This window comes from Eumetopias jubatus, unplaced genomic scaffold, assembly GCF_037043125.1.
Source record: "Eumetopias jubatus isolate StellerSeaLion01/CBP00866 unplaced genomic scaffold, mEumJub1_p1.0 scaffold_6, whole genome shotgun sequence".
In the NCBI taxonomy this organism is placed as follows: domain Eukaryota; kingdom Metazoa; phylum Chordata; class Mammalia; order Carnivora; family Otariidae; genus Eumetopias; species Eumetopias jubatus.
The window spans coordinates 98,525,602-98,552,028 of NW_028274812.1; the positions used below are offsets into that span (position 1 = coordinate 98,525,602).

At 41.8% G+C, this 26,427-nt stretch overlaps 1 protein-coding gene across 1 annotated transcript; it reads left to right on the top strand.

Annotated features, from left to right (window-relative positions):
- The first annotated feature begins 11,799 nt into the window (after positions 1 to 11,799).
- Positions 11,800 to 26,011, top strand: LOC114204543 (glutathione S-transferase-like). The gene is made up of 7 exons (XM_028097767.2): positions 11,800 to 11,913; positions 11,988 to 12,086; positions 16,464 to 16,515; positions 18,676 to 18,808; positions 21,449 to 21,589; positions 24,146 to 24,278; positions 25,853 to 26,011. Exons 1-7 carry the CDS (start codon positions 11,800 to 11,802, stop codon positions 26,009 to 26,011), a joined length of 831 nt encoding a protein of 276 aa, XP_027953568.2.
- The last annotated feature ends 416 nt before the right edge of the window (positions 26,012 to 26,427 follow it).

The window sequence follows — 26,427 nt, forward strand, 5'->3', positions numbered from 1 at the left end:
TCCACCTGGGCAGCAGCATCCTCTTGTTCTGCAGCTTCTGAGAGAAGGAAGTGGAGGTCTCCCCGCCTGCTGTCACCCAGGCCTGGGATCTCAAACTGTACATGAAGAGATGGAGTCCTTTTCCCCCTGGCATGTTGCTCTGCAGGAGAGGCCGGGATGATGAATGGTGTCCCCCCCCGCCAAGAAATGTAGGATCTAGGGGGCTGAGCCCAGGGCCCTAGCCCTGACTGCCCATTTTTATAGTGTGAACTTCCCCACACTGGCATAGGGTGGGGCAGACACATACACGGGGCACATGGCCTGTGTCCTTTATGTTTACTCAGTGTTTAGTCAATTCAGCCCAAGCAAGATGTGCCAAGTTGTCCTCCCAGGAGGCTCCCATTTCTCTTTGCATTTACCTGTTCTCTGTCCAGCTCTGGACTCCTCAAGGTGTTCATGAGGAGGAGGGGCCTTTGTTATCTATCCTTCCAACAATATATTTTTACATCTTTGCTCCAGAACAGAGGTTCTCAGCCTCATCACATCTAGCCTTCCCCAATTTATAACATATTTTATAATCCCTTTTAATGATCTTTTTAAAAAAATTATTTATTTATTTGAGAGAGAGAGAACAAGCAGGGGAAGGGGCAGAGGGAGAGGGAGAAGCAGACTCCCCGCTGAGCAGGGAGCCTAATGTGGGGTCAATCCCAGGACCCTGGGATCATGACCCAAGCAGAAGGCAGACGTTTAGCCAACTGAGCCACCCCAGCACTCCCTTTATAATGATCTTGAAGTGAACTAAGATTTACCTCATTATGGCTGGTGGTCTGAGTACCTGAAGAATAGGATACCACCTCATCTCAAAAAGGTTGGCTGAGGGGAGGTTAGTGAAATGCCTATCAACAAAGCTGGAGGAGCGTTAAGATACCTCAAGGGATGGTGATGCACTTGGGGCTAGCCACGATGGAAGGCCTCCACCTCCCCTATTCTCAACGGGACAAGGGCAGAAAGCAGTAGAGGGACCTAGGAATGTGCCGAGACTCATGGGTACAGGAAAGGGCCACCCTGACAGAGCAGACTGCACTCGCTGCCAGCCCAAACTGCCCAGAACACACAATTAGTACAAATCACAAATGACTGGAAACTATCACAATGATTTCTGACTCGCTTGCACTATAGCTTTATCAATGTTTATGCCGTACATAGTTTAGTTAGAAAATAAAAAGCAATATTATTAAATTTTGGTATATATACTGACATATACTAATTTATATTTCCTATACAGATGTCAAGTATTTTAAATATCACTCCTGGGTAATCTGTGACATAAAGGGATAAAGATGTTTGTTACAAAATAATTTACATCTGGTATTTGACCCTTATACCACCCACCATTTCCGTGGAGAGATCATACAGATATAATTGATGTAATTAATTTCTCTGTATTGGCGGAACTGGGTCAAGATTTGAGTTATTATACATGGTAACTTGCCAATTTTCCAAAATCTGCTTGAAGAACAAGTATCTATTAGAATCATTTTGCCAACCAGAGCTGGTTGGAGGAGGCACCCATGAGTCAGCACAACTTTCATCTATGTTTTCATTGATCCACTTTGCCTCCTCCCTTTCTCTCCAAATCTTTTCTTACCTCCTCTCTGCACTCACCAGCTATGTTTGAAAATATTTGTCCTTTGGAGCTTTCAACATAATTGTGACATTCTAAGTCAACAGGCCAGCCAAGGATACCTAGTAGAAAAAAAAATTTAGACTCTGACCTCAGAAACCTTCTTAAGGATTATGGTTCTAATATTTAAATAGTTTTCTTCTTTGTCTCATTTAGTAAATGTTTACTGAGCACCTATTTTGTTCCCTGCATTTTTCTAGGCACAGAGGATGCCATGGTACATATAAGAGCAATTTCCTGCTCAGACAATGAGTAAATAAATCAATGAAAAAATTATTATGATTAGTGATGAGTGCTAGGAGGAAAATAAAACAGAGGAAGGTGATGGAGAGTTTTTAGGATGGCAATGGGGAAGTGGTTAACTTAGAGTGGTCATAGAAGACTAAGCCTAAATGACAGGAAGAAGCTAGGCATGAGAAGTCCCAAGGCAACAGGATGCTAACCAGAGGTACCAATGAGGACAAGGGTCTCGGTCAAGAACAACTTTGGCGTTGTCTCAGGCACAGTAGGCAGGCAGATGCTGTGGGAGCATGGTGAGAAAGTACTGGAAGATGAGGTCAGAGAGGTAGGCATGGATGTATCATGCCTACCTTAGTGCTTGGTGACTTAAAGCAACAAACATTTACTCTCTAGCACACTTTCTGAGCGTCAGGAGCCTGGGAGCAACTTAAGAAGGTGGTTCTGGGTCAGGATGATTCATGAGGTTGTATGTCAAGCCATCAGCAGGGACTGCAGTCATCTGAAGGCTTGATTGAGGATGGCAACGCACTTCCAAGATGGTTCCCCCACGTGGCTGTTGGCAATGAGGCTCAGGTCCTTGTCATGTCTGCTTCTCTGTAGGGCCACCTGAGTATCTTCATGTTAGATCAGCTAACTTCCCCCAGAGCGGGCAATCCAAGGGAGAACAAGACGGAAACAGCAATGTCCTTTATGATCTATCATCTAGGGCCCCACTTCTGATGACAGGGACAGACTGGAGACCCAGCTAGGATGAGAAAACAGCTGGAGAGGAAAAGGGAAGCAGAGTGGGAGCCAGCCAAGGAATCCGCGGAGGTGGTGTCTGTGAAGTCGGGGAGAGCCGGAAAAGTGTGGCGTCATGAAAGAGAGGGGTGTGAGGACTGGAGAGTGAATGGTGGTTCTGGGGACAGGAGGCGACAGCTGGCTTGACGACAGCAGGGGACTGTGGGACCAAAGCCTGACGAGAGTGGGTTGAGGAGGAAATGAGAAGTGAGAAGTAGAGACAGCAGCTACCCATCACCCTTTTGGGGAGTTTTACTCCAAGAAAAGGCAGATGTGTGGGACAGTAGACTTTATCTGAGAACTAAAAAAGAAAGGGAATGTTAAATACGTTGGGCTTGGCTTCATTTGAGATAGCAGGAAGTCCCCTGAGAGCAGCGAGGCAGGCTGTGTTACTACAGTGACAGAGTTTCCTAAAGGCACTGAGGCTGTTGGCACCAAGAAGGCCCCGTTGCTCTGGCAAGTGTGCCATTAGTGCTCAGCCATGGCATCAAAGTCTGACTGACTTCTCAGAGTGGGTCCAGCCTCTTCAGTTCAGAGCAATCGGTTCGCTGGAACAGAGAAATTAAGTTCTCTTAAAAATCTTAAATCTACGTGGGAGAATTGCCAAAAGAGAAAGTAGAAATTTCTGACTGACGGGCCAAGGGGAAAAGTTTGCCACGCCTCCCCTCAACTCCTTCCAGTTCATTCTTCTTCTTATTTCTTCCTCCTTCACCTGTTTACCTTTGTCCATCAGTCCCCTATTCCGTTTCCTTTCCCACTGTCCCTTTCTATGATAAAGATTGGAGTGATGCTCGCACAAGCCAAGGAACACCACGGAACGCCGGCAGCCACCAGCTGCTAGGGGACAGGCATGGAACAGATCCTCCCTCACAGCCCTCAGGAGGAAACACCCTTGTGGACACCTTGATTTCAGACTTCTGGCCTCCAGAACTGTGAGAGAATCAATTTCTGTTGTGTGAGACGCCCAGTTTGTGGTCATTCGTTGCAATGGCCACAGGAAACGAATATGGCTACTTCGCGGTAAACAAGAAGGAAAACACATAGCAACACAGACAAGTCTCAAAATAGTGATGCTGAGGGCGCCTGGGTGGCTCAGTTGGGGAAGCGACTGCCTTCGGCTCAGGTCATGATCCTGGAGTCCCGGGATCGAGTCCCTCAACGTGCTCCCTGCTCGGCAGGGAGTCTGCTTCTCCCTCTGACCCTCTTCCCTCTCGTGCTGTCTGTCTCTCATTCTCTCTTTCTCAAATAAATAAATAAAATCTTTAAAAAAAAGGAGTTGCAATCTTAAAAAAAAAAATAGTGATGCCGAGTGGAAGAAACCAGACAAAACGGAGCACTTATTGTATGCTTCTATTTATATGAAATTCTAGAAAACGCAAACTGATTTTGCATGACAAGAAGCAGACCGGGGTGGTATGGAGAGGGACAGGCCGGGGGGATCACAAGGGGGCTCTGGACATACTGCGTTCACTCTACTGATTGTGGTGATGCTTTCACAGGGGTATACATATGTCAAAACGTATCCAATTGTACACTTAAATTATGTGTACTTTATTACAGATCAGTTATGCCCCCAAATAATGGTAATAATACTAATGGAGGCAAATAAAGCCCCACAAATCTGTCCTGCAGAGAGTCATTCTGGCCAATTTGTCCGCTTGCCAAGCTGCCTCGCCTGCCTTCCTCGCCTCCGGAACGTTGCCTTCTAATTACAAACTGACTGAGGTCTCTCCTGTCCTAACCCCCTTAGCCACCTACATTTGTACCCCTAAGGAAAAAAAGAATTCCAACAAACACTGCAAAACAAATCAAAACAGTCCTTCTTTATCCCTGGCTGGTTTTCTTGTTGGCTATTTTCTTCCCTCTTTCCTGTCACTCCCAAAGCTCCAGGGGTCTACATTCTGGCTACACCTCCTCTCACCAAAGGCTAAAGTCTTAAACTTTTGTTTCATAACTAATGAAGTAACCACCATCGTAGAACCTACTGATTCGAAGTTCTCTTTGCAGTTCTATCTTCTTTGACCTCTTTACTGTAAACCCAAGCCCACCCTCCCTTTCTATCAGCAACTTTCTACCAGAGCCCCCCCGCCCTCCTCTAAACTCTAGTGCTCACATAATCCTGGGGCTCGCTTTGCTTAGTTGAGTTATCTATATGCCTTTCTTGCCAACATGCTGTCACACTCATTGCACCCAATCCTGCTTCATTTCCAAAGGACAGAATGTTCACAAAATGATTAACGAGTTATCAGCGACAGCTTTCCTTCCTCCAGAGCTCAGGCTTGTGAAGGATGCTACAAAAATATTCCAGAGTCTGACATTGGGCATTGACGGCAGCACTTGACAGGGCAAGTTGGACAAGCCTCACGAATGACATGACTACTGTCCCACACTGTCTAAGCTCCTTTCCTTCTTATCTTGGAATGTTCTCTCCACCGTCGCCATCTGCCAGTCTATCAGTGCCTTTTCCATTATGACACGTTCACTGATGAACTCTACAAATACTGGGCATTCCCACAAGCGCTCCTGGACATGAATGTTTCTTTCCATTCTGTTCCCATGTCCTCAGGTTACAGATGCCTCACCCTAGCACTGCAGGAGCTGTGCAAGGGGGTGGCAGTCAGTAGTGGTAAAACATCTCCTACTCAGTAGGAAGGTGGCTATTAGGCATTGTCGGTGAAGGCTGGGCCCCATGCGTGGAGATGGGGAAGCATGGAAGCTGATTAAAATTCTGTCGTTATACCTCCTGACCCTGTTGTTCTACTTCAAGACCTACCCATACCTTTTCTGAGGTTGCCCTAAATAATAGTTGTTCCACTGTTATTGTGAAAAAACGAGGAAGGAAGAATCAAGTGTCAAAACTTGGCAGCCATCTTACCCTCAAGACATCTAATCTCCCTACTTTGGATGAATGGCAGGGGTCCAGAGAGGACCCCTGGGGTTTGTCTAGGGTCACAGGGCTGGCCAATGGTAGGATCAGCCTAGAGGCCAGATCTCCTGACCCAGGCCAAAGCCTCTCCCAGTTATTCATTGATTCAGGAAATATCTTTTGAATCCTAATGTGAGACGTTGCAAGGGTGCAGAGACATGGGGATGAGCAAGATGGACAAAGGCCTTTGACCTCAAGGAATTTACGTTTTAGTGAGAGAAGAGAGACTACAAACAAACAAACAAATAAATATCACAATTATAGCCTGTGATAGGGATATGAAGAAAATTAAACAGGAAACACAACAGAGAGTAGTAGCTGGGGGGCAGGTAAGGGTAGAGCTATATTTTATATTTTTCCAGCATTATGGAGGTATAATTGACAAATAAAATTATAAGATATTTAAAGTATACAATATGATGTTTGATATTCATAAACATTGGGAGAGGATTTCCCCCCATCGAGTTAATTGACGTATCCATCACCTCACATATTTACCTTTGTTTGTTTGTTTGTTTTTTGTGAAAACATTTAAGTTCTACTTTCTCAGCAAGTTTCAACCATGCAATAGTGTTATCAACTACAGTCACCATGTTATACATTGGAGCCTCATACCTTTACACTTATACGTAAAACTTGTACCCCTTTACCAACAAGGGCTCTGCTTCAGATGGATGGTAAGGGAAGTCCCCTCTGGGGAAATGACCTTTAAGATGAGACATATAAAGTGAGAAGAAACCAGGCAGGCAAGGAGATGGGGCGAGAGGGTTCCAGACCAAGGGGCTGCTGGTGGCTCAGCTGGTTAAGCATCTGACTTTTGATTACAGCTTAGGTCATGATCTCAAGGTCATGGGATCGAGCCCCAGGGTCTCTCCCTCTCTGCCCCCTCCTCCCCACTTGCCCTCTCACTCTCTCTCTTTAAAAAAATTAAGGGCTCCAGGTTAAGGAACCAGCATCCTCAAAGCCTTCAAGTGGGAAAGTGCACAGTGTCTTGTGTACCCCAAGCTGGAGGAGGCTGGGCTGGAAAGTGGGGGATGGCAGTGTGGCCTGAGATGGGGCGGCAGATGGCAGATGACACATTCCTTCCAGTCCTCTCAAGGAATTTGGATTTTATCCTAGATGAAACGGGAATCCAATGTCTGGCTTTTTTCCATAAGATTTTGCCCAGACGTTACAGTATTTGGGGAGGAATAACTTCACATTATAGATATTTGAAAACATGAACTATAGAAGAAAATCTCATCTGCCTTTGCCCCCAAAAAAGGATGACAAGAAAACTGAAAACCAGCCACAGTGTGTGGATTTGTCAAACTAAATCAAATCCGGAGTTTTTGGGGATAAGTCTATTGGTATGATTTGTAAAACTTGTAAAAAAAAAAAAAACATGCATTATGATGCAATGACGTAAAAAGGACGGGGCCAGCCAATAACTTTCAATGAGACTACTGTTTGCTGGGTGTAACCCACTGAGGAGGGAAGAGTGAATCAAAACATTTTAGCAGATTCATTTAAATATATCAGAGAGCTTAAGCTTTACTTAAATGGTTTCTAATATAGTTCAAATAAATTAACTTGTTTGCTTATCTGGCTATCATCTGATTAGTTTACAAAGCCTCCTTTTCCACCATTCCTAACAATTTAGTTCCTACACAAGCAATCCTCTGGCCATGACACTGAAACACAGACTTTCCCAGAGCAGATCAATGTGTGCCAGGACAGTGTCTTTATGAGAGCAAAAGAAACTTCACTTTGTGTCATCAGCAGGACAGAAAGATTTTCCAGAGACCAGAAAACATGCATTCAATACCCAAGGACACATGAAAATGTACTGTGCACTAGGTTTCTAGCTTGACTTTTATAGAGGGGAACATCCTTACTCTCTCTTAGATTATCCGGGAATCAGGGTTACTGATAATCCAGTTTCCATAGACAAAGCAGAAGGGGGCATGATGCCAAGATAATTGGAGATATAATTCCAGAATGCCAGGCTGAGGATCAGGGAAAAAGATGTGTAGTTACTGGTCTGTTTAATTCCTTTTATTCTTACACCCTTGAAAGAATGGATTATTACCTTTGATTTTTTTTTTTAATTTCAGATGCCCACTTGAAAGTTGTGAAATTATCTACTTAGCAGGTGTATCTGCCTAATGGAGTTCTTTGAGCAAGAATGAAATAAATGCACAATAATTGCTTCTAATCCCTTTTTATTTTCTGCAAATAGGTGGGGGAGCATTGTAATCAGTGCTCTTAGAGTCTATTATTGAGCCTTCTTATGATTTTCCTTGCCCTCCATAAAAAGCAGATTTGGAAGTCTGAAAAAAGTTGGTGGAAGATGATATTTTGCTTATAAATCTATTTGGGGGTCATTTGTAGGAGTAGGTTCAGTACTTTCTCTTAAGCAAACAAATTCAGCTGTTAAAACCCAGCAATTCACTATATGTGTAAGTCACAGATACTTACAATATATCCAATTTTTTTCTGTTTATAATAAAGTTATAACTTTAATGAAAGCCCAAATTACAATTCGAATGGTTTAAAATGGATGAACCATTTGATTTAGTTATATTTGCCAAATACTCTTGTTACTCTCTCACCTCCAATTAATATGTACATTTAGAATGAGTGGACTGGGGACTTACCATTGTATGTTACATATCCGGGGGCTCTCCCAGCTGTCACCCTGGCCCTTCTCTGCTTTCTCTTTTTCTCTAAGGTATGGTTTTCTTTATTAAGGCTCAGGTAAGCTGCCCCCAGGTTAAGTACTCATGAATGTCACAGTCCCCAACTGGGGGACAGGCAGGCAGGTGAGTTGGGGGCAGAGACCTTCCACATCCCCCAAAAGTGGGGTAGAGGAGGGAGCAGGATAATAGGGGAGCCCTGTGCTGGTCTAGTCAACTGCTGGGGAGTGGGGGTGACCCAAGAAACCCCAGGTCCAGAATAATGGGGATGTCCCCACTTGAGGGAAACCAAGGCTCTGTCTGCCCAAGTAGGGTCCAGGAAAAGCAAGGGATCAAGAGCTTGTGCCCCAGGCTGGTGGGTCTCCTGGGAACCACCCCCACGAATGAATGCTTATGGAGGGGAGGGTCTGGACAGGGCCCCCCTGGCAGTCTTGCTGGGAGTCAGGCACAGGCCCTGTGGATGACAAGCGAAGTTCTGGGTGGCTCAGGTCCTCCCCAGCTCAGGGCCCCACCTGTGTTTGTCAGAGCCTCCCCAGAACCTGACCCAAGGCCGCTCACTGGTCTCCACTCTGCGGGAACCAGCCCAAAACTGATGGAACCAGAGACCAGTGACCACAATATCTAGCCCCAGGTCCTCACGGGGGCCTCCCCAGGCTCCATGAACTCAGCCCCTCTCAGCCAGCTCCCCAAGACAGCATGAGAATCAGAAGCCCATTGTCCTGTGGGAGGCACCTGCTTTCTTCCACATATGCCCCACATCTGCTGTGGGTGAGACCAGATGGGAAGGTGGGTCAGCTCACAAGTGCCCTGGGCCTCAGACTTCTCAGAGGGAACTTTTCAGAGTGGATACTATGGGGTGCAGATCCAAGTGAGCCAGTTCACAAATTCAAGAGTACAAATTTTTTTTCGTATTTCTGTAACAGTTCTATTTTGAACCCCATTCCACCAGGGGTACAAACTAAATCTAGGCTGAGCGTTCATCCCACACATTCATCCCTGAAGCCGGAATGAATATACATTGGAGCCTCTGTTCATTTTCTAAATGAAAAACTGTTCCAAATTTCCTTGTGATTCAGAAGCCACCCCAGGGCCTTTAAAGCTTCAGTCCATTAGGAATAACATCAGCTTTTGCTGAGCAATTAAAAATGTTTTTATGATGGGAAATTTTATACATTTATGAAAATGGACAAATAGTGTAAGCAACCCATAGACCCATCACCCAGCTGCAGCAATTAGCAACAAAATGTCTCTTGTGTTATACTTAGACTCCCACCCATTCCCCCCTCACAACTGGATTAATTGGAAGCAAATCCCAATATCATACTATTTTATCCATAACTCCTTTGATATGAATCTCTGAAAGACAGGGATTTTTTTTTCTGAGAATAACATCCATTTATTATTTCCTAGTTTCTGTAGGTCAGGAATCCAGCTTAAAGTTAATTGCATCCTCTGCTCAGGGTCTCTCAAGATAAGGATTCCTTCTGAAAAACATTCCATAATATCACCATATTACCTAAAAAATTAACAATAATTCTCTTATATTAAGTGTTCTTGGTTCAAAGTTTCTAATCGTATCATCTATTTTTAAAATAATTGCTCTGTTAAGATCAGAATCCAAAAAAAGTTTCTGTACATTGCATTTGTTTGAAGAATCTCTTAAATCTCTCGAGCTCTTAGATTTCCCCTGCCTCTCTGATTTTCATGCAATTTTTTTTAAAACTTCTTATCACCACAGTATAAAAGTAGAGAGTTCTTTGGGAATGTGTTAGTCACTTGGCCTGCAGAACAGTGCTTCTCAAACTTGAATGTGGATGTAAATCCCTGGGGATCTTAAAATGTAGATTCTAGAGGGTCTGGGGTGGAGCCCGAGAGGCCTGCATTTCTTACAACTTCCCAGTTGATCCATATGTTGCTATCCTGGGGACCACTATCTGAATGGCAAGACCGTTGATTTCCACGTATAGATTTTGCCGATTTTGCTAATTGCATCCCTGAAGTGTTCATCTGTTTCCTGCATTTCCCATAAATTGGTATCTTGAGGCTTGATTGAATTCCTGGTCAGTTGTTTTGGCAAGAATCCTTGAAGGCAGTGCTGTACACTTCCACTGCATCACATTGGAAGGATTGTCATGTCTGGTTGTCCCACTTTTAGTGATGTTAGGTGTGTGGAGTGGTCAGCCTGACCTTTCCATTCTAGGGATCTCTATTAGTAGTTTTGGCAGCTATTGATACAACCGCCATCCAGATCCGTGGTTCTTAATGCTGACTGCATGTTAGAATCACCTAGAAAGATTCTAAAAAACACTGATGCCAGAGTCCTTTCCCAAATCAATGTGGGACCCAGGCAGGGATCGGGGCGGGGGGGAGGGAGAGAGAGAGAGAGAGAGAGAGAGAGAGAGAGAGAGAGAAAGGGAACGAGCATGCGCACTTGTGCACCTGTGTGTGCCCCTAATAGGGTGATTCTAATAGGTACCACATAGGGGGCTGAAAAACCATAGATCTAGGTCACTTTTTTTTTTCATTCTGGTTTTCAAAATAGTAATATCCTCAATCTAACCTTTTTTCTTCACTTATTTTCCTGAGCTCTTAATGTGTAGAATTGCTGTTTTAAAAAGTGAGCCAGGTGATATGCTGCAAAATAAATCAGGTCCCATTCATAGAGTGAGGCCACTCCCACCTCCCCACATAGCCTCCCCTGCTGCCAGGGACCCACCTCTCCAGGGACCTCAAGCTACTTTGGAATGTCCAGAGCCTGTCACCCCACCAAGGCCACCCCCTCATGTCCCATAAGCCTCAGAGGTTATCTTGGGGTGGTGCGGATGGGCTTTTAATTTCCCCACTACTTTAACTTCTTCAAGGTGAGTGAGGGTTATGCTTCTAAAAAAGATGTTTTCATTTTCAGAGGAAAAAGAAAGTGTGAAAAGACGCAGTGCCTAACTCTGCACTTTTGCTTTAAATCCTAATGAGTCATTGAAAATCTTCTTGAATCCTGTCTGCAGGCTTCAGAGGACACCTGAATTAAAGTACCGAGATAAATCTCGAAAGTGAAAAGCATCAGCCTCCCCTAATCTCACCCAGTTTTACTAGTCTGGGTTGTGCGGGCAGGAGAGAGGAGGAGGATCTGTATAGATAAAAAGGAAAGAGCCTGGAATGCTAGAAGCTCATCACCTGCTACCGGAGGAAAAGCTGGTCAGTCTTATTTTTGAATTCCTTCCATCTGTCTGGCTTCCTCACTTGTCCTCTATCTATTTTTAAAAATATATCAGTTATTCATTTTTTTTAAGATTTTATTTATTTATTTGGGAGAGAATGAGAGAGAGAGAGCACGAGAGGGAAGAGGGTCAGAGGGAGAAGCAGACTCCCCGCCGAGCAGGGAGCCCGATGCGGGACTCGATCCCGGGACTCCAGGATCACGACCTGAGCCGCAGGCAGTCGCTTAACCAACTGAGCCACCCAGGCGCCCAAAATATATCAGTTATTCAATTCAGTGTTGAGAACACCAATTTGTGATGATAAACTCCATTTGTGAGACAGAAAACAGAACCCAGGCAGCCTTGGGGCTGAGGAACAGCTTTGATTTGGGGCACAAGTCCAGAGCTTTCTGGTTAACTTTGCACTGCTCTGTACATTTGTATTTCTCTCGCGCTCGCTCTCTGCGCCGAAGAGTCTTCATCAGTCTCTTTCTGTTGATTCACAGGACTCCTTAGGCATGGCGGGGAAGCCCAAGCTTCACCACTTCAACGGACGAGGCCGAATGGAGTCCATCCGGTGGCTCCTGGCCGCAGCAGGAGTAGAGGTAAGATGCTGGATTTATTCATATTATTTTCATCATGGGGTCGTTGAGCACTTACTTAGGGAGCAGGTGTGGGAAACTCCTATGATTCCTGAACAAAAAGCCGATTTTGCCACCTGCTCTTTAGATACTGGGCTGTGAGTGAATTAGTTCCTTCAAATAAGCACTCAAGTATCATGGAAACTGGTTGTTGGTACTGAGCTGACCCAAGGTGAAGCAAATAATGACTAATGAAGGAAGGAGGGAGGAAGGGGGAAGGAAGGAAGGAAGGGACTCGTTTTACCAAATAGCTTCTTTTCATTTCATCCTTGTCAGCCAAGTGTTGGATTTGTTTCACTACATATTTCTCATGAATATCGAGAAACAGGTAGTTTTCTTTAAATGCACATAAGGGTCTCAGAGATACTGATGTAAGAACATATCATTCATTACCAAAAATATAACTATCCTATACTTTAATGAATTAAAAAAATTCTATTCTCAACACACTTAAAACCTGCTATTGAAGTTTATACTGACCTTTCAAAGATAAATGTTTGTATCTGTATACAATTTCACTGTGAATATAAAGCAATTAGCCTCTTCTGTAAGCCACACAGAATTTTTTTTTTCCTAGTCACTCCTAAGTGGTCTCTTGGATCCAAAGATGAAAGAGCAGGGAGTTCTCTTCACACTTACATGGTTTAACATGCAAATAGCAAGTAATTCCATTCACTTGATACTTGTTAGGATGCTCTACATTCTGTTTGGGCCCTGACAGAAGACTAACATTCATTTGTTCACTAGGAATGCAGATACCGTATATGAATGCAGCTTAGAACACGGCTTATTATTCAAATATTTTGTGAAACATACCATTTTATGGTATCTGGTGGTAGAGAGGCTTGAAGACATTTTAGGAGAAGAGAACAGATATTTTATACTAGAATCTGAAGAAACCTATGAAGCCACTTCCCAGGAAAAAGCCCGATGTACATATAATTATAGGGGCTCCAAGAAGCCGCGAAATACACAGTTGTATCCTAGGTCCCCAGGTTAAGAATCTCTGCTATAATAAAGCAACAAATCCTTGTGAAAAGTTCACCATCACTTTTTTTCAAAAATCCTTTCATTATGAATTTTTTTAAATTTTAAATTAAAATTTTGAAAATACATAAAGTATAAAGAATGTAATAATAAACAAACATGATGCCACTATGTGGAATGAGTGATTATTATTATTTTGTCGTATTTGCCTTCAGTCTTAAAAAAAAACCACATGGGTAATATATTAATATAATCATCTTTTAAAAATAAAACCTTAACAGATAAAGCTAAAATTTAGTTGGACCATCATCCCCATGTCCACTTAACTAACCCCTATCCAGTTAGTCCAGCCTTTATATTTTTACATTTATGTGTGTGCTCACCAACCATTGACTTGTGTACCTTTTGAAATAATTTATATAAGTGGTTCCCTTCGTGAATCATTCTATATTTTCCTCCTTACACTCAATATTATGTCTTTGAGATCCATCCATATTGAGATGGATAAATGACAGATGAATAAATGAAGGGGGTGGGGAATCAGGGTCATTCCTTTATAATTATTTTTTAAATCGCAATTTTTATGTATTGTTGCATTAGCATTAGATCTAGATAAAATATGGTAAAATACACAGGAGACAATGTGAACCCAAAGCCCACCTATCAAAAACATTCCAGTTCCTTTGGATGGGGCAATATTTTTTAGTATTATTATTTTTTATAATACTAAATATTATTTAGTATTTTTTAGTATATGATAAAAAAACTTTGAACTTGTTATTTCTTCTTCCAATGACCTAATTTTTTCAAAACAATAAATGGCCAATTCTACCTTCTGAGCCACATGAAGCTCCTTCCCGGGTCTTCTGACTCCTCACAGTTTTGTTTTGTTTTTAAACGTGAGGGGCAGAGTTGTTTTTTTAAAGATTTTATTTATTTATTTGAGAGAGAATGAGAGATAGCACGAGAGGGAAGAGGGGGGTCAGAGGGAGAAGCAGACTCCCTGCTGAGCAGGGAGCCCGATGCAGGACTCGATCCGGGGACTCCAGGATCATGACCTGAGCCAAAGGCAGTCATTTAACCAACTGAGCCACCCAGGCGCCCTCCTCACAGTTTTTATATTCAGGGTTGGTATCATCGTAGCTTGTCAGAGTTAGAAGACAATTCTATAGCAATATTGAACTTCTGTGTCTGACTTTTCCTTTTGATGTGAGTCATAGCAAATTTTTAAAAGTTAAGTCATCATGCTCTAGCATACATGACTTTGGTAAAATGGCCGTGCTTCATGTATCCTTAGAGCCCAGGGCCCCTCGCACAGTAAGCCTTCAAGCAAAAGGTATCACTGAAGAAAACACACCATTAAAAACAAAAACGTTCAGGTGGGGGACCCTTGCTGTGTGATCTGGTCAAACTCAGTCTAAACTTACCAGAAAATTCCTCAGACAGTACATAGTCTGAGGAATTTTGCTGTATCCCATGCTGGTCTACGGCCACACCCAGACTACGATTTCCTGCATGCTGCCCTCTCCCCAAGCTGCTTTCAGGGACTGACTTGGTAACACCCTGGTTGGAATTGGAGTTTGAGCTCCACACTCTGAGCTCTTAGAGCCTGGCCAAAGCAGATAGTAAAAGTTACCCCGGAGTACCTGACCTGAGAAATTTGAGGAGAAATTGAAATCATAAATATATACTTTTTTTCCCCCATCACACTACATGAATGTCTTAAGTAATCTTCAAATTTAGGAAAAACGCTTTTTGGGAAGCGTTGCTTTATACCTTGGTTATCCCTATCTATATTCTCATATTTGATATCAACTTCGGAATGACTTCTTCCTATAAAGATTATTGAAATACAAATACATGTTTAGCAAAATGATAGTATCTAACATGTAGTGGATTTGGAGAGAAGGAATTCTAGCCCTGGTCCTTCCACCTTTTAGCTGAGGGACTTTAGGCAAGTCACTTAACCTCTCTGGGCTTCATAAGCATCACAGGAAGGCTTGGAGAAGAGCACGGAGAGCTGTAGTTAATGCTGGTCTTCAAGGTTTAGGAATGAGGGTGATCTGCCATCTCGGTTTAACATTAAATATTCAGGAACACTACCAGGGAACCATGTTATCAGTCTCTTTTCTTAATATTTTTTATCATTCCTAATTGTAAATGTAAAATTTAAAAATTACTTTTGTGACAGTGGGGGTAGAATAGAATCTTTGGGGAAAATACTGTTTTCCAGTTACATGCTGGGGTTTTCCATCTCTAATAATGATGGAAATAATACAGAAAACTCATTGTGTTTAAATTTTATATTAAAATTGTACTGTACAAAATGCACATGTTCAATCTGTGAATGTATTTTAGAGACAAAGTATCCAGAAGTTAACTGGTAACAATCTAACAATAAAACGGAAATCTAAGACAAGCAAAAAAATTTTGAAAGCCCCAGGAAATAAACTACACCTCGATTCATGTTTCCTTAATGCCCCAAAGTGTCTTTTGAGTTCATTCAGTGCTATTGTTCGATTGCTACCACGTAGTTCCTGAGATTTGCTGCAAATTTAATTTTTCTGTGTCTAAGACTCTTGGGTTTAAAAAGATAATATATAATAGAATGATCAAACTAATATTTGCTTGTTGTTGGACACTGGAAATGAGGGACAGCCAACACCACCCAAGGGAAAGTTCTGAGGAAAACAGTAACAATGGTCAATATTGAGCCAAACATGAGGGTTAGTTTTCCTTTGATAGGATCTCTTTTAGCCATCATGACAACATCGTGACTAGGTATTAGCTTCATTTTCACACATTAGGAAACTGAAATTAGAAGAGAGTAACTTGTCTGAGCCAATGAAGGGGAGTAGCTAGCTTTCAGATTGTCATCTGAAAAGTCTACCTGGAAGGCTCCATCCGCACAACAGGAGATATCCATGTTACTGGGTCAACTGAATTCAGTTTTGGTTTTATATAAAAACGTCCTTAGGGGCGCCTGGGTGGCTCAGTCATTAAGCGTCTGCCTTCGGCTCAGGTCGTGATCCCAGGGTCCTGGGATCGAGCCCCACATTTGGCTCCTTGCTCCGCGGGAAGCCTGCCTCTCCCTCTCCTACTCCCCCTGCTTGTGTTCCGTCTCTCACTGTCTCTCTCTGTCAAATAAATAAAATCTTTAAAAAACAAAACCAAAAAAAGTCCTTAGGTTCACTGAACCCAGAAAAGGCCAGCATGCGTTCAATAACTAGTTGAAATATTGGTTTCCTTGGTAGTTAGACCTTTTACTTCTATTGCACTCTTTTTCCATGATACCAAAAGAAATAACAGTAAAAATGATAATAACATTCTTGTATTCTTTCTTTCATTCTTTAGTTTGAAGAAGGACTTTTTGAAACACGTGAAGAATTTGAGAAACTGATCCAAGGTGAGAAAAAAGCCTTGCATCATGCTGCATTAGACCAAGGATGAGATAGATGGTCTCTCCATCTCTGAGAGGCATGTATGCACGCGCGCGCGCGCGCGCACGCGCGCACACACACACACACACACACACACACACACACACACACACATTCTAAGAGCAGAGAAAATTAGGTAGGCAGTATCTATCCATATCTCTATGTCAGGAAGGCAGCACTTGGACCTTGCAACAAGCATATGAGTGTTCAAAGTGGGAGGAGCCCCCCCCCCCCCGAGCTTCTAAATTGTAATAATTTCAGCACCATCTCCTTGTTTCCTCAGCCTTAGGGATGATACTTACTTTCTGCATTTGTCACCTTCATGATGCTGTACTACTGTCTTTTCGTTGCCTCTCAGTGCTCCAGGACCTAATTATCTTCTTTGTAACTTGGTATGGCTAAAGTAACCAGTATGGTTCTGTCTCCCAGCTGGATCCTGACAGATGTAATTAGGGAGCAGAAAATGTCCTGACAGTTAAACCTGGTGGCAAGTGCAGAAAAACCAGGATGTTCTTGCCACGGAATCAGTCCAGAGAACTGGCTTAACTTAAGGAAAAGTGGGAAAAGTGCCATCCTTACTGTTGCCCTTCTGAGGAAGAGTCAGACTGACTGATGAGGGAGGGAAGGAGGGAAGGATGAGGCAGAGAGAGTGGAATTCTTTTAAATTAAACCATTGCCCTCTCAAGTCGCTGTTGTGTAATGCAAAGATTTCCTGGAAGACTGAAAAAGTAAGCCCAAAACAAAGAGCTGTCTCTCTGATGGGAGGCCACTGGAACTTGGGTTCACGTAGGAGAGTGGTGTGGAATAACATGCCGAAGGTACATGGAGGCAAGTGTCAAGGAGTCTAGGTTGAGGTTAAATATTATTGTCTTGTAAGCAAAGAGGAGTAATGGAAAGGTTTAAGCCCAGTGTTATGACTCCGGGAAAACAAGCAGGCAGTGCATGTGGAGTAGATAAGAAGGGCCCATCTGCTCAGCATCACTCGGCATCAGGGAAATGCAAATCAAAACCACGATGAGATACCACCTCACACCTGTCAGAATGGCTAAAATAAAAAACACAAGAAACAACAGGTGTTGGTGAGGCTGTGGAGAAAAAGGAACCCTCGCGCACTGTGGGTGGGAATGCAAACTGGTGCAGCCACTCTGGAAAACAGTATGGAGCTTCCTCAAAAAGTTGAAAATAGAATTACCCTATGATCCAGTAATCCCATTATTTGGGTAGTGGCCCAAAGATTATGAAAACGGTAATTCAAAGAGATATATGTGTTTATCGCAGCATTATTTACAATAGCCAAATGATGGAAACAGCCCAGGTTTCCATCGATAAATGAATGGATAAAGAAGATGTGGTATATACATACCATGGAATATCCTCAGCCAAAAAAAGAAGAAAATCTTGTCATTTGCAATGACATGGACCGACCTAGAGGGTATAATGCTAAGCAAAATAAGCCAGTCAGAGAAAGACAAATATATGATTTCACTCATATGTGAAATTCAAGAAACAAAACAAATGAACAAAGAAAACAAGACACAAGCCAAAACGCAGACTCTTAACTCTAGAGAACAAACTGGGAGGTGGGGGGTGGAAATGGCTGAAATAGGTAAAGGGAATTAAGATCACACTTAACAGTGATGAGCGCTGGGTAATATATAGAATTGTTGAATCGCTATATTGTATGCCTGGAACTAATAGAACACTGTACGTTAACTGTCCTGGAATTAAAATTAAAAAGCTTAATTAAAAAAAAGGAGGGCCCATCTGAGGGCTGAGTTAATAGCTAGGACATTATTACGATGGTTCAGAGGGAAAGAGAGTCTAGCCAGCGGGGTGGCCACAGGAATGGAGAGTAAGTGATGAGAAAGGGACATTCTTGGCCAGAAAGAAAGCTTCTGTGTCTGCACTTTGTTGTATCTCCCAGAGGACTCAGCCTCAAGTCTTGCACTCTCCACATCTTTCTGCGGATAAATGCATACATATTCCTGCTTTTGGATTAGTCTCTAAAATATTTTAATCATATTTAATAATGTAGTCCCATTTTGTAGCACCTTAAGAGTTAAAGAAGACTCAGTTACTACCATCAGGGACAGTAAAGAACCCAACTTTCCTTTTTACATTTAAAGGTGGAACCCTGATGTATGAACAAATGCCCATGGTCGAAATCGATGGGATGAATTTGGTAGAAACCAGAGCTATCCTAAGATACCTAGCTGCAAAATCTGACTTGTATGGAAGGAACCTGCAGGAACAAGCCTGGTAACAGCAACTATTTCTTACTTAAACAAAAAAACAAAATCTAACCTTTAGTCATGTTAGCAATCGTATGTAGTTCTTGATAGATTCACTGAAAATTCTTTTCTTGTTTTTTAACTTCTTGTGGAGAAATCTAATGCACATCAAAGGAGAGAGAATGGTAAAATAAACCCGGTGTACACATTTACTTTCAACAATTACCAATTCATGGCCAATTACAGTTTATTTCATTTTCTGCCTCTTTCTGGTGAAATCTGTGTTTCCTTCCACTAGGTGGGAGTAAAGCACAAGGTAAATCATAAGAACAAATTCGGGAGCGTGACCCTGTGAAATTGATTCAGGAAGTAGCCTTTGGAAACCACCTCCTTAGGCTCTGGCACACCAGATAGTCCCCCGCCCCAGGGTCCCAGACATTCTTAATTCTCACATGTACACACCTGTCCTTTTGCAATGGGCATACCTGTCTACAAACCAGCAAAACATTGTCTTGTCTTAGAATGTTAAAACAGCAACCCTCAATTGCAAATTACGGCACAGAATTAGAAAACCCTTAGTAACCAACAAATAGTCCATTTTTACCAAAGGAGGTGTGTTTTAAATAAATTTCTCATTGTTTTAAAGAATACATTTATTTTCAGAAACTGAACTTTAAAATTTTTAATGCAGTAAAATTTTTGAAATAGATCCTGTATTTTTAAATCTTAACATAAGCTTTCTCTTGCTTTCTAACAGATTCTAATTGCCAAATTTCTGCTGATTGCATCCCTGCAGTGTAGTTTAACACATTCCTCTGTCTCTATTTCCTGTCAATTGGTTGTCAGATATAGAGCTTTTAACAGACTCAAATTCTAGTGGTTTTTGCAAGACTATTTCATAGGTATTGGTGCATTCCCCAATCAGGAAGCAAAAAATACTTGTCTATTCTTTATGATATTAACAGCCATTGGTGTTCAGTGCTATCATTCCGTCTGCGTTTATTATCTAGGACACTTCTATAAAGAAAAACTTTCCTTCATTTACTATCTGGTTATCTGGAGTACAATTTATTCTAGGAAAGACATGATAGACCTTTGTTTACCAATTTTCCAAATGAGTTGGCTCACCTGTATCCTACCAATTAATTATTGTTATTGTTCTAGTGTCACTATGAGCTCATCAATTTAAATATCTTTGACGTGTTTCAGTTCACTTTAGTTGTTACTTTTATTTATGCTCAAATTGTCCTGCCTTTGGCCAGTGGGAGCAAAGTCGCTCCCGGGAATGTTTGACTTACTCTAGTGGTCTCTGATAACTTCCTTGTAAGGGGTTAATCCAGATTAACCCTGTACATCTCTTGTTCTGGACCTGGACTCAGCCATTTTTCTAAGGAGCTGTGGTTCCTTTTACTGCAAAATAGTTTTTAAGTACATCTTTCACAAAACTAATGTTTATAAATTGAAAATGAATTAATAATTTTTATGGTTTCCTCACTGGTATCTTGTGATGATAAAACCTTATATGTGTTAGACACTTTATATTTTAACCCTCTTTCTACTACATAATCCCCAAACAACCCTACTGCTCAGAATGCTCCTCTTCTGGCTGGCTGTTGCTGCAGACACCATCTCTCAGGGTTCTGTGAGTTGACAGGGATCAGCTGGATGGCACCCTTCAAAGAGTCTCTCGTGTGGTTCTTCACTCGGATGTCTGGCACCTGGGTTGGGAGAGCTGGAACAAATGGACCCGGCAGGGTATCTCTCCCCCCCACATAACTTTTCTCTCCATGAGGCCAGCTTGAGCTTCTTTGATGAGGTGGCTGGCTTCCCTCAGAGCGAATGTGGGAGACAACCCGGTGGAAGCTCTAAGGCTTCTTATGACCTAGTCTTAGAAATCTTGGAACATTACTTCCGCACATTCTGTTGGTCAAACAAGTTGCCCATTCAGATTCAAGGGGAGAATGAAGAGTTATTCTCAATGGCAGAAGTACAAAGAATTGGAGGCTATTTCAAGATACTCGTTGGTATTCTAGGTTAAAGTTAAAAGAACTATGGCTCCAAAACATTAAGAAACTCACTTTGGACCAGGACAGAGGTTTCCCAATGCCCATGGTGCCTTGTCTAACATAATATCTGTTTTTCTATTCATTCTGGCACAGAGATGTGAGTGGTGGCAAGGGGGACCTGTGGAGTAAGTTCTGTGCCTTCTTGAATTGTTCTACTAAGTTTGAGAACCTTCAATCCAGATGGAGATGTTGTTGGGAGCATAGAGGTCCCTGGTTACCTCTTCCTCAACCTGTATAGACATGGGCAATTTCATTTTTATTATAACATTTAAATAGCCGAATATGATCTTTGCCTCATTTATTACTTTAGGATTATTTTAATACTTTGTGTATGTTTTACTTAGCACTCACGTCACACAGCTGATATTCACACACCACATAACTGCTCCCACACTCTAGTCCTATCATTTTTCTGTTTCTCAAATTGATCTTAATATCTCAAAGGAATAGCATGTAGGCAGCAATACTTGATTTTAAATCATGGGACATTGAGGTACCTGCTACGAGGCAGGTGGTGCGAAGCACTGATAACTTGTTTCTTTGGCTCCTGAAATGATGGTTCCTTTATCTGCAACTCTTTTGAATTATCACTCCTTCTCTAGGATTGACATGTATGTAGAGGGCTTGAAGGACCTGAGCGACATGATTATGTTCTTTCCACTGTCCCTGCCTGGAGAGAAGAAGAAGAATCTTGAAGACATCCTTGAAAGAGCTACTACAAGATTCTTCCCTGTCTATGAGAAGGTAAGCGACAAACTTCTGCCCTGCCCTGTGACTTGGATCAAGGAGAAAAAGAACTAAACTAAAAGTAGAGAACTTCATTGGTGGATGAAAGAGCCCCAAAACACTTTGTGAAAGCAAAACTCTCCCCTCAGTGGCAGTTACAAAACAAGTCTGCTCTCCTTCCTCTCAGTCCGGTCTTCTGCATTTTATTTTTAAGGATTCCATGCATAACTTCAGCAATATTTGGGGTTCTAGTGCTGACAGAATTTCAGTTGCTTGATTTACTTCTGGAGTAAAGAGTCTTTTTTTTTTAAGATTTTATTATTTATTTGAGAGAGAGAGAATGAGAGAGAGAGAGCATGAGAGGGGGGAGGGTCAGAGGGAGAAGCAGACTCCCCACCGAGCAGGGAGCCCGATGCGGGACTAGATCCTGGGACTCCAGGATCATGACCTGAGCTGAAGGCAGTCGCTTAACCAACTGAGCCACCCAGGCGCCCCAAAAAAGAAGATTCTAGGGAGGAAAAATCCCACACTAATTAGAGAGGTGGAGTGAGGGAAAAGATGGATATTACTTCTAAAATACACTGGATAGTACCAGGGCTCAGGGTACTTTATAAGGCTTCTCAGAATTCTATACAATATTCAAAATGTTAAGACAACAATTGTTCCAAAAATAGTACTATTTTTCATCTGTCTCTGCATTTTTAACAGCTGAAAATAATGTCTGAGAAACTTGAGCTGGAAGCAAATACTTAGTGCCAGCCCTAATACAGTGTTGGATGACTTCTTTAGTTATCAGTGCTCTTGACCTCAAGGTCAAGATGTGTTCATTATATCAGTCAACATAGGAATGGATCATGAAAAATGTTAAGGGTTTGGTAAAAATGAGATATCAGTTTTCCAAACCCACCAGAAATGCTGGTTTAATCCATCCTTTCTGGGTTGAGTAACAATGGGTCTAATTGAATGATTTAGTATATACATTTGAATATATTTATCATATCAACAATTTTATAGCCTAATCATATGGATTATTTAATTGATATGTATTTATTTTTTATTTTTAAAAGACTCTATTTATTTATTTGACAGAGAGAGAGTGAGAGAGCACAAGCAGGGGGAGTGGGAGAGGGAGAAGCAGGCTCCCTGCTGAGCAGGGAGCCCGATGTGGGACTCCATCCCAGGACCCTGGGATCATGACCCGAACTGAAGGCAGACACTTAACCGAGAGCCACCCAGGCACCCCTTATATTTATGTATTTAATGTAGATTTTAGATTCTCTAACTTCCTATGTTATACTTTTCCATTAATTACATTTAGTGAGGTATCAGTCCCCTTGGTCCAAGATGGAAGGTGGATCAAAATATGAATATTCTATACCTCAGGCTTTCTTGGTATCATTCCTTTGAAATTAAAAGATAATCTATTCCATTGTAATTAGCATATAATTTAAGCAACTTTTTCTTATAGTTTTATTAATATAGACAATGGAATGAATGTTTAACATCACTCTTCCCAGTGACTTAAGTTTTTGTTGTGAGATACTATGAAGAAAAGAGACTTCTCTTGTGGCTAAAAATAGTATCAACGTCAGCATCATCACCAAAACAGAGCTAATCATCTGATGGTTCATTTCTGCTAAGTGCTTACTATGTGCTAAGCACTGTGCCATGCATTTTGCATGCATGATCCCACAACATCTTTATAACTCCGTGGAAGATGTGCCATTGTTATCCCCATTTTGCAGATGAAGCAACCAGAGCTTAAAGACGCAAGGTAACTTGCCTGATGTCATACAACTAATCACACTAGGGCCTACACTCTGGTCTCTCTAACTCCTGATCCCATGTCCAAGCATCACAAAATCAGAGAGTTTGAGGCCTATACAATACCTTAATGACCTTCTTCTCCAATCTTTTATTTTCAGTTGATTTTGACTCAGAGTGACCTATAAGTCAGAGCCCCATTAGAAGAAAATCTGCTTGTAGAAATGAGGTGTGGGTCCCTGGGAGAATGATGTTCTCCCACATAGAGCAGCATCCTAATAAGGATCCTGACCTGAGATGGTGTGAGGAGAGAATTATCATCCCAGACCCAGGAGGACCACCAATCCAGACTATGGGGGTAAAATTATTCTGTAAACGTTCATAGAATAGGTGCAGGGGATGTAATGAAAAGAAGACAAAGGTGTGCGAGATCAGCCTGTTTCCAGTGTTCAGGATACTCAGGAGGACCCAAGCTATCCCACCTCTTTTGATGAACAAACTGAAGCCCTCAGAGACGGGATTTATATGTGCTCACACAGCTGGCCAGCGCCCAAGATGAGGAGCCAGGTCTCTAAACTTCTAGAAGACTTTCTGCCAAATCACCCTGACTTTAAGTTATCTGCTGGTTTAATCCATCCTTTCTGGGTTGAGTAACAATGGTTCTAATTGAATGATTTAGTATATACATTTGAATATATTTATCATATCAACAATTTTATAGCCTAATCATATGGATTGTTTAATTGATATTATTTATTTTTTATTTTTAATGCCCTTAAATCCTCTACCTTCTTCTCAACTGTCATGCGGGCTCTAAGAGACCACGGGCAAGATTTCCTTGTGGGCGATCAGCTGAGCTGGGCCGATATACAGCTCCCCGAAGTCATCTTAATGGCTGAAGAGGGCAAACCCAGTGTCCTCGCAGGCTTCCCTCTGCTACAGGTAATGCTATCCAAGTAACTCCCAGGAACTTCAGGAAGGACGAACTTGTAGCATTCACTTATTCTTTCAACCAGTCATTCATTATTATTGAAGACGCTGCTAACTTCTTTATGCCAAGACCTGTGCTAAAGATACAGATGCCCTCAAGGAACACACCTAGCAGGCGAGATAAGCACATAGACAGATAACCTCAATATAAGGTAGTAAATTTAAAAATAAAGTGGCATAGGAAAGCAGATGAGGGTCATCGGGGCCAGCATGGGGATCCAAGGCCGACTTCTGGCAGGCCTTCAGTCTCAAAGGTTTTGCCCTGAATGTAGAACCTCAATAAAATGACAGCAAAAGATTTAAGATATTATCACCCTCACAGAGCCATTATTTAACAATAACCATAGCCATCAACTATACTCTTATTAGGTGCCGAGCATTGTACCAAGCACTGAAGGCACATGACCGCATTGATGTTATTCTATCCTCAAAGTGAAAAGGCAACATGGCTCCAAGAGGTTAAAGAACTTTCCCTCAAGTCACACGGTCAGCAGGTGATGGGACCAGGATGAAACCCTCGGCCTGACTGATTCTGTGGCCTCAGTTCTAAAACACTTTGCTACGTTGGTGGATTCCTTGCTAACCTTTTATTTTTTTAAGAAAGATTTTATTTATTTATTTGTCAGAGAGAGAACAAGCAGGGGGAGAAGCAGGCAGAGGGAGAAGCAGGCTCCCTGCTAAGCAGGGAGCCCGAGGCGGGGCTCAATCCCGGGATCCTGGCATCATGACCTGAGCCGAAGGCAGACACTTAACTGACTGAGCCACCCAGGCGCCCCCCCTTGCTAACCTTTTAAAAATATGCTTATTTAAAATAGTTGTTGTCCAAGTTGTGGTAATTCTGCAGCCTCAATTTCCCACTTCACATTATGTTATAAGCATATTTGGGTATTTTTATGTAGTCCACCTCATTTGGATACAGCATAGTCTTCTATTTTTGAAAATTTTCATGATTATATAATATTCCATGGGCTGTGCTCAGAATAACCTTATTTTAAATGCTGAAAATCATAAACAACTTAAATATTCAATACCTGAGAAGGGTCTACATAAATGAAGACACATCCATTGGGTAGAATTTTATGCAGCCACCTAAAGGTGTACTTTCCAAGATTACGACATGGAAAAATCCTTATGACATGAGGACTTCTATTTATTAGTTATATATCAGGATACTCTGGAATTTTTGCTTTTATGAATAACGTTGCAACAGCATCTTTATGGGTATACATTTTTCCATGTTTAAGATAGTATCATTAGGATGCAATCTGAAAAATGGGGTCACTTGGTTACAGCCTATGAACATTTTTGTGGTTCTTGAGAAATATTGCTAACTTGCTTTGTACAAGGGTAGCGTCGCTTCACAATGCCACATGATGTATGAAAATTCCGTTTTATCTCCTGTTTCTACCAACCACGAGGAATATAATTTTTACACACTTTCTGTCACATGCAAAAATATGCATCATTTATATTTTATCTATTTTGCCATATTCTCTTCTCATGGCTAGTATACTTCTGCATTTTAGGAATTCAAGGCCAGAATCAGCTACATTCCCACAATTTGCAAATTTCTGCAGCCTGGAAGCCAAAGGAAGCCTCCACTAGATGAAGGCTCCATTGAGACCGTGATGAACATATTCAAATTTGAACGTGGCATGTTTCTCAAAAACATGGGCACTATATAGTAGCTGAGTATTAACAAGTGAAGAGTTCTCAAATGTTTCACTTTGCATTCATAGCAGTGCCCAGAAAGATATCATAAGAACACTTTAATAAGGTAATAACAAGCCAAAGGAAATAAACTACCAAATACTTTGTAAATCGGACAACCCTTTTCCATAAGTCAATAAAACACCAATGAATCAGAATCATCCAAATAAAGATTCTTCTGCATTCTACTTATTACAAAAGAGTAAAATCATAAGTAAGTCAGTGGATATCAAGGACTTCTTTAAGAAACAAAACACTCCACATATACAAATACCGTCACCCACTCCACACCCGTTTGAGAAAAGTCCTGGACATGGCATAGCTTCAAGCTAGTTTCTTAAACTTTCTTTTTTTTTTTAGATTTTATCATCTTTTTTAAAGATTTTCTTTG

Coding starts and splice junctions, on each gene's coding strand:
- LOC114204543 (XM_028097767.2), top strand. CDS start 11,800: ATGATAAACTCCATTTGTGAGACAGAAAACAGAACCCAGGCAGCCTTG. Junction 11,914..11,987: donor GGTTAACTTTGCACTGCTCT/GTACATTTGTAT, acceptor GTTGATTCACAG/GACTCCTTAGGCATGGCGGG. Junction 18,809..21,448: donor AACCTGCAGGAACAAGCCTG/GTAACAGCAACT, acceptor CTCCTTCTCTAG/GATTGACATGTATGTAGAGG.